General features: G+C 38.7%; 1 protein-coding gene across 4 annotated transcripts in view; it reads left to right on the top strand.

The window, feature by feature from the left end:
- CLK4 (CDC like kinase 4) overlaps positions 1 to 9,356 on the top strand; it is a 29,608-nt gene extending 20,252 nt beyond the window's left edge. For all 4 annotated transcript variants that reach the window (XM_058739073.1, XM_058739067.1, XM_058739089.1 and 1 more), the window contains 6 exons: positions 67 to 161; positions 415 to 544; positions 3,795 to 3,877; positions 7,754 to 7,833; positions 8,503 to 8,593; positions 8,686 to 9,356. In XM_058739073.1, the coding sequence (XP_058595056.1) occupies positions 67 to 161; positions 415 to 544; positions 3,795 to 3,877; positions 7,754 to 7,833; positions 8,503 to 8,593; positions 8,686 to 8,826 (620 nt within the window). In that variant the 3' untranslated portion in view covers positions 8,827 to 9,356. The remainder of the gene's footprint in view (positions 1 to 66; positions 162 to 414; positions 545 to 3,794; positions 3,878 to 7,753; positions 7,834 to 8,502; positions 8,594 to 8,685) is intronic.
- Positions 9,357 to 11,884: the final 2,528 nt, after the last annotated feature.

Genomic DNA, 11,884 nt, shown 5'->3' with positions numbered 1-11,884 from the left:
CTTATCCCCCCCAATACAGATGAAATACGTAGGTGAAACTAATGATTTCTTTTTGTTTTCTTGTAGTTTTGCATCATAATAAATTAACCCATACAGATTTGAAGCCTGAAAATATTTTATTTGTGAAGTCTGACTATGTAGTCAAATATAATTCTAAAATGGTAAGTTAAAGACTTGTTTTAATTTTGGTGGTGGTTTTTAAAATTAATTTAGCTTGGTGACCCTTCGATGAGTAATTTTGACTTCTAAGACTGGTTATAGCCTGATTTTTAACCTAAAAGGATCATCCTTCTTTACCTTTCGCCTGGAGTTATGTTGAGAATCAAAAAGATACTCATATGCAAGCCTTTTGAAATATGTAACGTTTTTTATGTCTTTACTGATCTTCATGTTGACTCAACTCTGTTTCTCTAGAAACGTGATGAACGCACACTGAAAAACACAGATATCAAAGTTGTTGACTTTGGAAGTGCAACATACGATGATGAACATCATAGTACTTTGGTATCTACACGGCATTACAGAGCTCCAGAGGTCATTTTGGGTCAGTAGACACTACTCTTGCTGATACTGTAATTAAAGATGAGGTTTTTTTTTTCTCCATGCCTTTTACTTAGGGGATGGGTGTGATTTTTCTTAGTGTACAGAAAATAGTAACTATCTTAAGAAAAATTGGACATTGCTATAAATACTCTTCCTGAGTGGGGAAAAATGGGATACCATTTGTAAAGATATTCCAGGTGGTTATTTTTTTAACATGCTAATCTTACAAGGTCCTGAAAGGGCAAGTTCTTTTGGCTAAGTACATCACAGCAATGTGATTTTTGAAGTGATGTGGGTACCTATTTTCATGTCACAAAAGCATGGTACTATAGAAATGCTAAAGGTCTGGTTGGCAGACATCTGAGTAAAGGGTTAGGCAGAGGTCAAGAAGAAAGAGGGGGCTAGTCTAAGAGGAGAGCTTCTTTGATAATCATTGATACCAGAAAGGTTAAAGAAGAAAGTGACTTAAGGTGCAGAGTTTGGAAGTAAGAGGGAACTCAGGGAGTGTGTATCTTATGTCTCAAGATGTCAGAGACTAGGTCTTGTTTATGGAGTGGAGGAGAAGAGGTTGGGGGCTTGGAGACAGTGGGAGAAGTTTAGATCAGATGCTCTTGAGAGATACATGGAATAAGCTTATTAGCCAAAAGTAAGGTCCAACTGAGTTTGCTAGTAGAAATTTTAGAGTCAGTTTCCAGTTTTCACATGTACTGGTAGGAGTTGGTAATTCAGAATAAGAGTAGGAAAGCACACTAACAGTTTTTACCCACGGTGGAGGATTGGTAAAGGCATAAGGAAATTGAGATTAGGCAGTGCTTGTCAGTAGTACTTTCCATGTGATGGAAACCTTCTATATCTGCATTGTCCAGTATGGTAGCCGTTGGGCACATGTGGGCTTCTCTGTACTTGCAGTGTGGCCACTGTGATTGAGGAACTGAATTCTAAATTTTATGTTAATTTAAATGTTAGATGTAAAACAGCCTCATGTGGCCAGTGACTACAAAATTGGCAAAAATTTCGAGCTTGTCTTTGAAATGAATGATCATACCATTTCTGCTTCATATGGTCTGAAAGGAGCTGTTGTGTTGCAGTAGTTTAGGAAAGGAGTGTGGGAAAAGTTTGTGGACAGAGAGGCATTTTCAGAGCCTAAAAAGACATAACTTTGTGTGTTGTCAGTTTTAAGAGGTGGATTCCCCCCACATTTTAACATGGGGAGCACAACACAAAATAATTGACGTTTTTGCTTTGTTATTGGTGCATAAAATAGTCATACATCTTACTGACCTCCTAGATTGGATAAGATATAGTATTCTTAGTAGTGACAATAACACAGTTCCAAGTATGGCCAGGCTAGATAGATCGATCATATAAATTCAAAATTGGGGTTATTGGTTTTGAGGAATAGAGGTTGGGAAAGGTCCTTTGTGTTTTTGTGGAGTGTTAATCCTGAGGATTAAGGCAGAATTAGGTTGGAGAGGAAGATGTAGTCATGCAGTTGGTCTCACGTGTCTGGTATTGTAGTAAAGACATGAAGTTGGGAGAGGTTGGTAGAATTGAACGATGGGGCATTCCAAAGAGTATGAGGACCAACTTCTCAGAACAAGATGATTTAGAATGGTGTGTGGCAGAGGGTTACAGTCACCTACGAAGAAGCTGGATAAGAATGTCTGGAGAAGATAGATGTTCATTTTAGGTCCAAGATCTATCAATTGCAGATTTTTTTTATGTGTCACTGTAGGTGGACTCCTGCTCAGTTACCCATTTGTTCAAATGATAGGCACAGGCACTGTGAGGGTTAACTAAAATGACTTAAAAAAAAAAAAAAGTGAATAAATAAAACAACCAAAATCATAGTCAAGGTTTTTGAACATTTTGTTTATTCCTTTTTCTTTAAATTCGTTTATGTTACTGAAAGTAATTAAAATGTCCTTTAAAGTAGGTTTTATTGGGACACTTAGGTGACTGGCTCAGTCAATTAAGCATCTCAACTCTTGATTTCAGCTCAGGTCATGATCTCACAGTTCAAGGGATCCAGCCCCAAGTCAGGCTCCATGCTGACAGCACAGAGGCTGCTTGGGACTCTATCTCCCTTTCTCTGCCCCGCATGTGCATATGTGTGTGCATCTCTGTCCCTCAGAGTAAATCAACTTAAAAAATGATAAAGTAGGTTTTATTTATACATTATTGTTTTACTAAGTACTTGATCTTTAAAATTTTGAAACATCTGTATGATTTACTCTTCTCCTTTCCAATTAAGTACCTTAAGACTAGGTATTTTATTTTTTCCTGAATAGTATTGCCATTGAGAATTGTGAAGGTGAAGGTATATATAATCATGTACAGACAGCCTGAAAAGTACATATATAAGTAGATCTCTCTCTGTGAACTTTAAATAGCTCTATAATTCTTATAACATAACTGCTTATAATAACCATTTATAATCCTTAGTTTATCTAAAACCATGGTTTTTTGTTTTTTTTGAGAGAGTGGGAACAGGAGAGGGGCAGAGGGAATCTTCAGCAGACTCCATGCCTAGCATGGAGCCCAAGGGAAGGGCATGAAATCATGATCCTTTTTTTTTTTTTTTTAAGTTTGTGAGAGAGAGCAGAGTGCATGAGTGGGGGAGGGGCTGAGAGAGAGGGAGACAGAATCCCAAGCAGGCTCCATGCTGTCAGTGTAGAGCCCACTGTGGGGCTTAATCTCATGAAGCAAACCCTGAGATCATGACCTGAGCCAAAATCAGGAGTTGATGCTTGACCCACTCAACCACCCAGGCACCACCACCCCCTCCCCCAGTTCTTGTTGTTTTTTTAATGCAAGAAGTAAACTCAGGCATTAAGTTGGTAAGTTGAGAAGTGGTTAGTAATTACATTCTGAGCTTGTCAACCTGTATTTGCTATAATAAAATGTAAAATTTCCTAGAACAATCATGAACTGCGAGTAACAATGCTCCCCATTGCACACAGATCAGAGAATATGGAGTATTTGCACAAATTGATAGTTATACTTGGAAAATATTTGCTAATCTCTCTCTTACTTTACATAAAATGCCCCCTCCCCCACAATAAACACTAATTTGATGTAAAGATACGGAGAATTGTGAGAGCATACCGAGTAACATTTTACATGAAACTAAAATATAACCCTGGAGTTTACCATCTTCTTTATTATAAAGAGAGCATGCATAGAGGGAAGGGATACGGTACATTGGCAGTTAAAAATTGTTGCGTATAGAAGTGTTTTTGTTTTTACAGCTTTGGGTTGGTCTCAACCTTGTGATGTGTGGAGCATAGGGTGCATTCTTATTGAATATTACCTTGGTTTCACAGTCTTCCAGGTATGTATTTAGTAAATGCCATTCCATAATTAATTTTCAGTGTTAAGAGCATGTTAAAATTTTGGCCTGCGTTTTGAAAAGTTGCTGTAGTGTTAATATTAAAACTTACATAAGGGGCGCCTGGGTGGCGCAGTTGGTTAAGCGTCCGACTTCAGCCAGGTCACGATCTCGCGGTCCGTGAGTTCGAGCCCCGCGTCGGGCTCTGGGCTGATGGCTCGGAGCCTGGAGCCTGTTTCTGATTCTGTGTCTCCCTCTCTCTCTGCCCCTCCCCCCGTTCATGCTCTGTCTCTCTCTGTCCCAAAAATAAATAAAAAATGTTAAAAAAAAAAAAAAAAAACTTACATAAAATGGGGAGGCTGGGTGGCTCAGTTTGTTGAGCACCTTTTGATTTCGGCTCAGGTCATGATCCCAGGGTTGTGGGATTGAGCCCCGTGTTGGGCTCTGCGCTGTGTGTTGAACCTGCTTGGGATTCTCCCTCTCTTTCTCTTTCCCTCTGCCCCTGTCCTCCACTCATGTGCTCTCTGTCTCTCTCAAATAAAAAAACTCCCCAGAAAACCCTTACATGTGCAGAATGGTCATCCTCTAAAACCATAGTTGGATGAAATACTGCTCTTGGTGAGTGTTCATAATTCTGTTTTGCATGTGATTGGAGTTTTTCTCACATGGTTCATATTGTCTTGTGTTCTCATTTTTTTATTGAGCTGCATAAATTTGTATTAGCATTACTGTGGCCAGTGATAATTCAGTTCTGGTTGTGCTGACCACCACGGCCATGAGCAAGTCACTCCGTTTTATAAAATAATTCAGGGACAAGAAGTCATATTTTATTGTGACATCCTAGGTACATTTTAAGGCACTATGTGTTTAAAGTTGGAAAGACAACATCTCTGTCCTCCAGGTAGTCGTATAAAAGATAAATGTGGGAAAGCTTACAGTGTAATGTGTTATTTGCTATAATGGAACAATGTAGAAAGTGTAGTGGGAACCCAGGAAAGATGGAGGGTTAAATTTCTTCAGAGAAGGCATCACCGAGAAAGTAGGGAGTTTAAGCCAGTTGCCAGAAGGATGATTAGAGGTTTGTCAGAAAACTGGAGAGAGTGGTGGCCAGCTCAGGAAGATCTTGTACCCATAAGTGTGTAGATACACAAAAGAGCATTCTCTAGTCAGGGAACAGTAGTTGGTGCTGTCAAGACTGTCTTGCATAAATGGGGAAGTGAGGTCAGGCAAGGACTGACTCATCATGGACTTGTTTGGATAGAAAGGTACTTGTTTCCTAGAAGTTCATGGTTTCCAAAATGTGGACTAATCCAAAGTGAAAATGATTTTGTAAGTTTGTCATTCTGGCCTTTATTTAGAGATTATCCCTCTAGCTTTTTTGTTTTGGGTACTGAAATGTCCTTTTCATGGAATGATGATAATAGTTGTTGATAGTTAATTTTCTAAAATTAAAGTCCTGATTTGGCAAAACAAAAAGTAAGAAGCCATATTTAAGCCTCTGCTTTTTTCCCTTGTAATTCTCCTTACAACTGACATCTAACAGTCTTGGAAGATCTAGGTTGTGCACCCACTGAAGAAGGGTTCTAATGTGATCAAAGTGTTGTGATTTGTTGTGAGGGTCAAGGGTGCAGATTTGGTGGATTCTGGCTCCTGCTGTTGAGGTTGATTTGAAGTTGGGGGCCATGCAGGGTGGAGAGGAAGCTATGACAAGTAAGAGTCACTTAGGTGGTGGCTATTGTAGAAGGTGTGTTCGCTGCCTGTGGGACCCCGTCGTCAGACTTCTCCTGTTTCTAATCCATTGATCCATAGAGACCCTATTAAAAGTACTCTGAGTTCATAGACAAGCTTGATGCCTACAACCATAGTGACTACTCAGTTCTTGGAGGTGGCATCTGGTCTTGTAAGCTGAGGGTCAAGAAAAAGTTGAGTAGAGTGCGTGCATGATTTCTTCATTCTGACACACAAAATAGTTGCTTCACATAATCTGTGATTATAAATCACTCTGTGGTCATAAGTGCAGATTATTAACATTGGTTTGAGATAAAGTTTCTATTTGGAATTGCATCCTCCAAAATATTCTTCAACTAAGGAACTTCTTAAAAATGTGGAGCTAGCTCTTTGCTGCATCTACTGCAAGAATGAAGACGATTCTTGGCAGTCAGACCATTGACATTCCAGAAAATGTCAACATCACTATGAAGGGAGGCACTGTTACTGTGAACCGCTCCAGAGGAACCCAGTCATCTCCGTGTACTCTGTCTCCTGGGAAAGAAAAAGAAGAGGCTCTAGGTTGACAAATGGTGGGGAATTAGTGCAAGCAGAGTAGCCAGTTCTTTTTTGTCCGTACAGAACATGGTCAAGGGTGTTACGCTGAGCTTCCATTAGAAGATGACGTCTGTGTATGCTCATTTCCCCATCATTGTTGTTACTCACGAGAGTCGAGTGGTTTCTCTTGTTGAAATGCAGAATTTCTTGGGTGAAAAATACATCTGCAGGATTCAGATGAGGCCAGGTGTTGCTTGTTCAGTATCTCTCAGAAGCCCAGAAAGATGAGTTCTTGAAGGAAATGATATTGAACTTGTATCAAACTCAGCTGCTTTGATTCAGCTAGTTACAACAGTTAAAAACAAGGATATCAGAAAAGTTTGGAGTTGTATCTGAAAAAGGAACTGTTCAACAGACTTGTGGATAAGATCTAAGTTGTCCAGCTACAGAATAACAAGATGCTGGATGATTTTTCAACTTCTTTGTGATACATATTTTTAAAAATTTATTTATTTTGAGATAGCATGAGTGGGATAGGGGCAGAGAGAAAGAGAGAGAAAAAACTCCAAGCTGCACTGCACTGACAGTGCAGAGCCCAGTGCAGGGCTCGAACTCATGACGCTTAACCTGAGCCGAAGTCGGATGCTTAACCAAGCCATCCAGGCACCCCTTATTTGTGATATTTTAAAGATGCAATAAAAGCTCTATTGGTTTGGAAAATAAAAGTGTGGAGTTAATATTACTTAACTCCTGTCATGAATTAGGGCCTTAACATTTTGGAAGCAATGTGCTAGAAACAATAGGTTGATAGATTTTAAAAAGCCTCTGCTCTTCAGATTGAGGAGTTGGCAGATGATAGTCTGATGCCTGCTTTTAAACAAAAAAGAATATGTGACACAGACCATTTGTAACCAGCCAGGTCTAAAATATTTACTGTTTGGACCTTTACAAAAGTTTGCCAACCTCTGATCTAGGAGCATACCGTTCCAGCTCTAAGTGTGCCAGTTTTCTCTCTTCCACTTGAGCCAAAACTCTGTTCCTATTATGATTGAAGATGAGTTTTGACTTAGATTCATAGCTACCTTTTCTCATTCATGAGCTATATGACCTTGGGCTAGTATCTTAACTCCTTTGAAACTCATGTTCCCACATACCGAGCTCAGGATTGTTGTGAGAATTATTACAACTGTATTTTTATTGCCCAGGAATAGTAAATGTTAACACGTGGATCTTCATTAGTGAATAAAGTCAGTTTTGGGTCAGCAGCTGATTAAATGAGGAGACCATTTTTCTGGTACCGTTCCCTAGTCATTCTTCAGTAAACAGTGCAAGAAATGAAAACAAATAAGGAAATTGTTCAGTTTCACATTAAATTACGTGTCTAATCCACTTGCTATACAGAACCTTACGTTGGATATCAGACTTTAGTTTTATTGGTTTATACCAGCTAATATAGCTCATTCAGTATTGTTCCATCTTTGAAGTAGAGGGTGATATAAACTATGCAGCTCTCTAATCTAGTCCTTTTGTGTCAGCGCTGTTTTCTTATATTTTCCTTTATTGTGCAAGTAGGGGAAGGGAAAGTGCTAAATTTCTTTTTCCTTTGTGTTTTAGACTCATGATAGTAAAGAGCACCTGGCAATGATGGAACGAATATTAGGACCCATACCAACACACATGATTCAGAAAACAAGGTATGCTCTAAGATGAAAGCCCTTTCTTGGGAATGGGCAGTGGCCTGTATTCAAACTACAGAAAACCCAACTTTGTTATTGCTTGTTCCAGGACTTCAGATTTCAATTTTTTTTTCCTCCATAAAGTCAAATTTTTAACTAGTAATGCAGTATTTACCTTGTGATCTACTAATAAACAAAGCGTCTTTTTACACTCCAGTTAAACTTTGCAGAAGTGTTTCCCTAACTTGCTATAAACATAATATAGTAGTAAAAAACAGCTTGATTTTGGAGTCCTAGCAGTTTATGTTTGTATTCCATACTATCGCTAGCTAGCTTAGCTGTGTGTCTTTGCACAGGATACTAGAGTGGTTGGCAAATAGCTTCACCCCATTCCAGACCTAGTGAAATCCACATTCACAGGAATGGATCCATAAGCTGTCACTGTTCCATGTGCGGTACATGAACCACTGAGGTGGAGCACGAGAACCTCAGAGGGTGCAAGATTAAGGAAGATGTTTGAGAAAATATGTCTGATCTAGTATGTCATTGCTGGAATTTAAAAAAATTGTATGCGTGTGTGTGTGTCTACATAGATAGATGTTCATGCTTCCAGCTGTTCCAGTGAGGTCAGAGTAAACATGTGGCTCTTGTATTGTTTTTACTGATCCAGACTTCTTTTTCTTGTAGAAAACGCAAGTATTTTCACCATAACCAGCTAGATTGGGATGAACATAGTTCTGCTGGTAGATATGTTAGGAGACGCTGCAAACCATTAAAGGTAAAAAGAAAACAAAAAGATTATAAAGGTTAAAAAAAAAAGTTTTTAAAAATTTTAAAATCTTTCTTCAACAAAAATATTTCTTTCCCCAGGAATTTATGCTTTCTCATGACGAAGAACATGAGAAACTGTTTGACCTGGTACGAAGAATGTTAGAATATGATCCAGTGAAAAGAATTACCTTGGATGAAGCCTTGCAGCATCCTTTCTTTGACTTATTAAAAAAGAAATGAAATGGAAATCAGTGGTCTTACTATATACTTCTCTAGAAGAGATTACTTAAGACTGTGTCAGTCAACTCTAAACATTCTAATATTTTTGTAAACATTAAATTATTTTGTACAGTTAAGTGTAAATACTGTATGTTTTGTATCAATAGCATAATTACCTTGTTAAGCAAGTATGGTCTTGATAATGAATGAACTATACAAGTTAAATTTTTTTCTTTTTGAGATTAATTACCATTTTTAAAGACCTTTGGAATATTCTTTGTGTCCAGTGATAAACGTGATTGATCTTGTCTTTTGTACATGGAGGTCAACTCTTTGAAGTGATTTTTTTGAGTAAAAGGAAATCTTGACTACTTTATTCTTAATGAATATTCTTTATATACCTCAAATTCAGAACTTTTCTTAACTTTAAAGTTTTTTCTGTAATTGTTGAACAGGTAATAAGTATTATTAACTCCCAATAGGCAGGTATTGGAAACCAAAACCCATAGGAAATGTTTACTGTTGGAATTTCATTAAATTTTAAGAATTGTGTTTTGTCTCCTTGGGTGATGTCGGTGGTAAGAAGTAGAATTCATGAAAAGGCATCCAATTTGTCGATCATGACAGATTTTTTTAATAAAAGCACATACTTCATTTAAGATTAAAGTCCCAACTGGACAGTCACAACAGAAATAGGAATTCTGATGCCTCTGAGGGTTAATTTTTTTTTAAGTTTATTTTTAAGAGAGACAGTGTGAGTGGGGGAGGGGCAGAGAGAGGGAGACACAGAACCCAAAGCAGGCTCCAGGCTCTGAGCTCTCAACACAGATCCCGATGCAGGGCTCAAACTCAAAAACCGTGAGATCATGACCTGAGCTGAAGTTGGTTGCTGAACTGACTGAGCCACCCAGGTGCCCCTGAGGATTAATTTTTAATACCAAATCGTGAGGAGTCTTGAAATTTTCTAGCATCAGTTTCCGTATTAAATGAAGTAAATAACTTAAACTTCACTCAGCCTATGAGAATTAAGGTTATTAAGCAATTTATATTTGTGATAATCTTTACTGGAGCAAAAGAATGATGTGATTGGAAAACACTTTGGGAAGAAACCTCTACAGAAATTTCCAGACCATAATTGGTTAACATGATAGTTTTTGTTTGCCTATAGGTGTTTTTTCTTACTGTTACCTGTTTTCACATTAGAAACTATAGGGTAGGGACACCTGAGTGGCTCAGTCTGTTAAGGTTCTAACTTTGGCTCAGGTCATGATCTCATGGTTTGAGCCCTGCCTGGGGCTTTCTGCTCTTGGCAGAGCCAGCTTTGGATCCTCTGTACCCTCTTCTCTCTGTTCCTCCCCAGTGTGTGCACTCGCGTGCATGCGCGCGCGCTCTCTCTCTCTCTCTCTCTCTCTCTCTCTCAACATTAAAGAGGAGGAGGAAACTACATAGTAAATGTTAATTTAGTAAACAAGAACTGCCAGGTAGAAATATTTTTGGTTGTAGAATCCATAATTATTTAGATACAAGGGTTTTTTTTTATCGAAAGTATTGTCATTTTATGTGCATTACACTAGGATTTAAGTAGTCTATATATTTTAAACATAGAACACATGGAATTTTTTCATATGACAAATCGCGAAACCAGGCTGGGTTCCCTACATTATTCACAGGCAGCATTGGCCAATATAACAAGGTTTATGTTTCTGAATTTGACTAGAAATTTAAGAAAGCTGACATTTTACCATAGAATCCCTGCATGAATTATGCTTACGCTTCTGATGCAGTCCAAATATAGTAAATGTGCCCTCATAATAGTTGAACTATATTCTATGTGACAAGGTTTTTTTGTTTTCTCTCAAGTTTTTATTTAAATTCCAGTTAACATACAGTGTAATATTTGTTTCAGGTATAGAATTTTGACTCCACACTGAACAATACAGAGTGCTCATCACAGTTGCAGTCCTTAGGCGAGCCTGAGTGGCTCAGTCAGTTAATGTCTAACTTTGGCTCGGGTCCCTATCTTGTAGTTCGTGAGTTCGAGCCCCGCATTGGGCTCTGTGCTGACAGCTGGGAGCCTGGAGCCTGCTTCAGATTCTGTGTCTCCCTCTCTCTCTGCCCCTTCCCCGCTCACAAGTTCTCTCAAAAACATTTAACCAGTGCACTCCTTAATCCCCGTCACCTGTTCAACCCATCTCCCCCACTCACCTCACCTCTGGTAATCCATCAGTTCTCTATAGTTAAGAGTCTTTCTTGGTTTTCCTCTTTTTTTTTACCCGCTATGTTCATTTGGTTTCTTAAAATCCACATACGGTATTTATTTTGACTTATTTCATGTAGCATGATACTCTAGCTCCATCCATGTTGCAAATGGCAAGATTTCATTCTTTTTTATGGCTGAGTAATACTCCGTGTGTGTCTGTGTGTGTACACACCTTTTGTTTTTTGAGAGAGTGCATGCATGAGCAGGGAGAGGTGAAAGGGAGAGAATCCCAGACAAGCTCCATGCTGTCAACACAGTCCAAACCATAAGATCATGACCTGAGTGGAAATCAAGAGTCAGACATTTAACTGAAGCACCCAAACACCCCTTACATCTTTACCTATCCATCAGCTGATGGGCTCTTTTCCATAATTTGTCTATAGATAGTGCTACTATAAACATCAGGGTGCATGTATCCCTTCAAATCAGTATCTTTGTATCTTTTGGTAGATACCTAGTTGTGCAATTGCTAGATCATGGGGTAGTTCTATTTTTAACTTATGAGGAACCTCCATCCTGTTCTCCAGGGTGGCTGCACCAGCTTGCATTCCCACCAGCAGTGTAAGAGGACTCCTTTGTCCATATCCTCACCAGCACCTGTTTCCTGAGTTGTTAATTTTAGTCATTCTGACAGGTGTGAGGTGCTCATTGTAGTTTTGATTTGTGTTTCCCTGACAGTGATATTGAGCATCTTTTCATGTGTGTCTGTTGGCCATCTATATGTATGATGAGGATTTTTAAAGGAGCATTTGATGTAAAGAAGAGGTTTTTCCCTGACCCTAACAATGTTGCTATGGAGGTTAAGGTGTCTGCCATCCT

This window comes from Neofelis nebulosa, chromosome 1 (genome assembly GCF_028018385.1).
Source record: "Neofelis nebulosa isolate mNeoNeb1 chromosome 1, mNeoNeb1.pri, whole genome shotgun sequence".
Classification (NCBI taxonomy): Eukaryota; Metazoa; Chordata; class Mammalia; order Carnivora; family Felidae; genus Neofelis; species Neofelis nebulosa.
The sequence above is the reverse complement of the archived record's forward strand: the minus strand, read 5'-3'. Positions and strand labels throughout refer to the sequence as shown.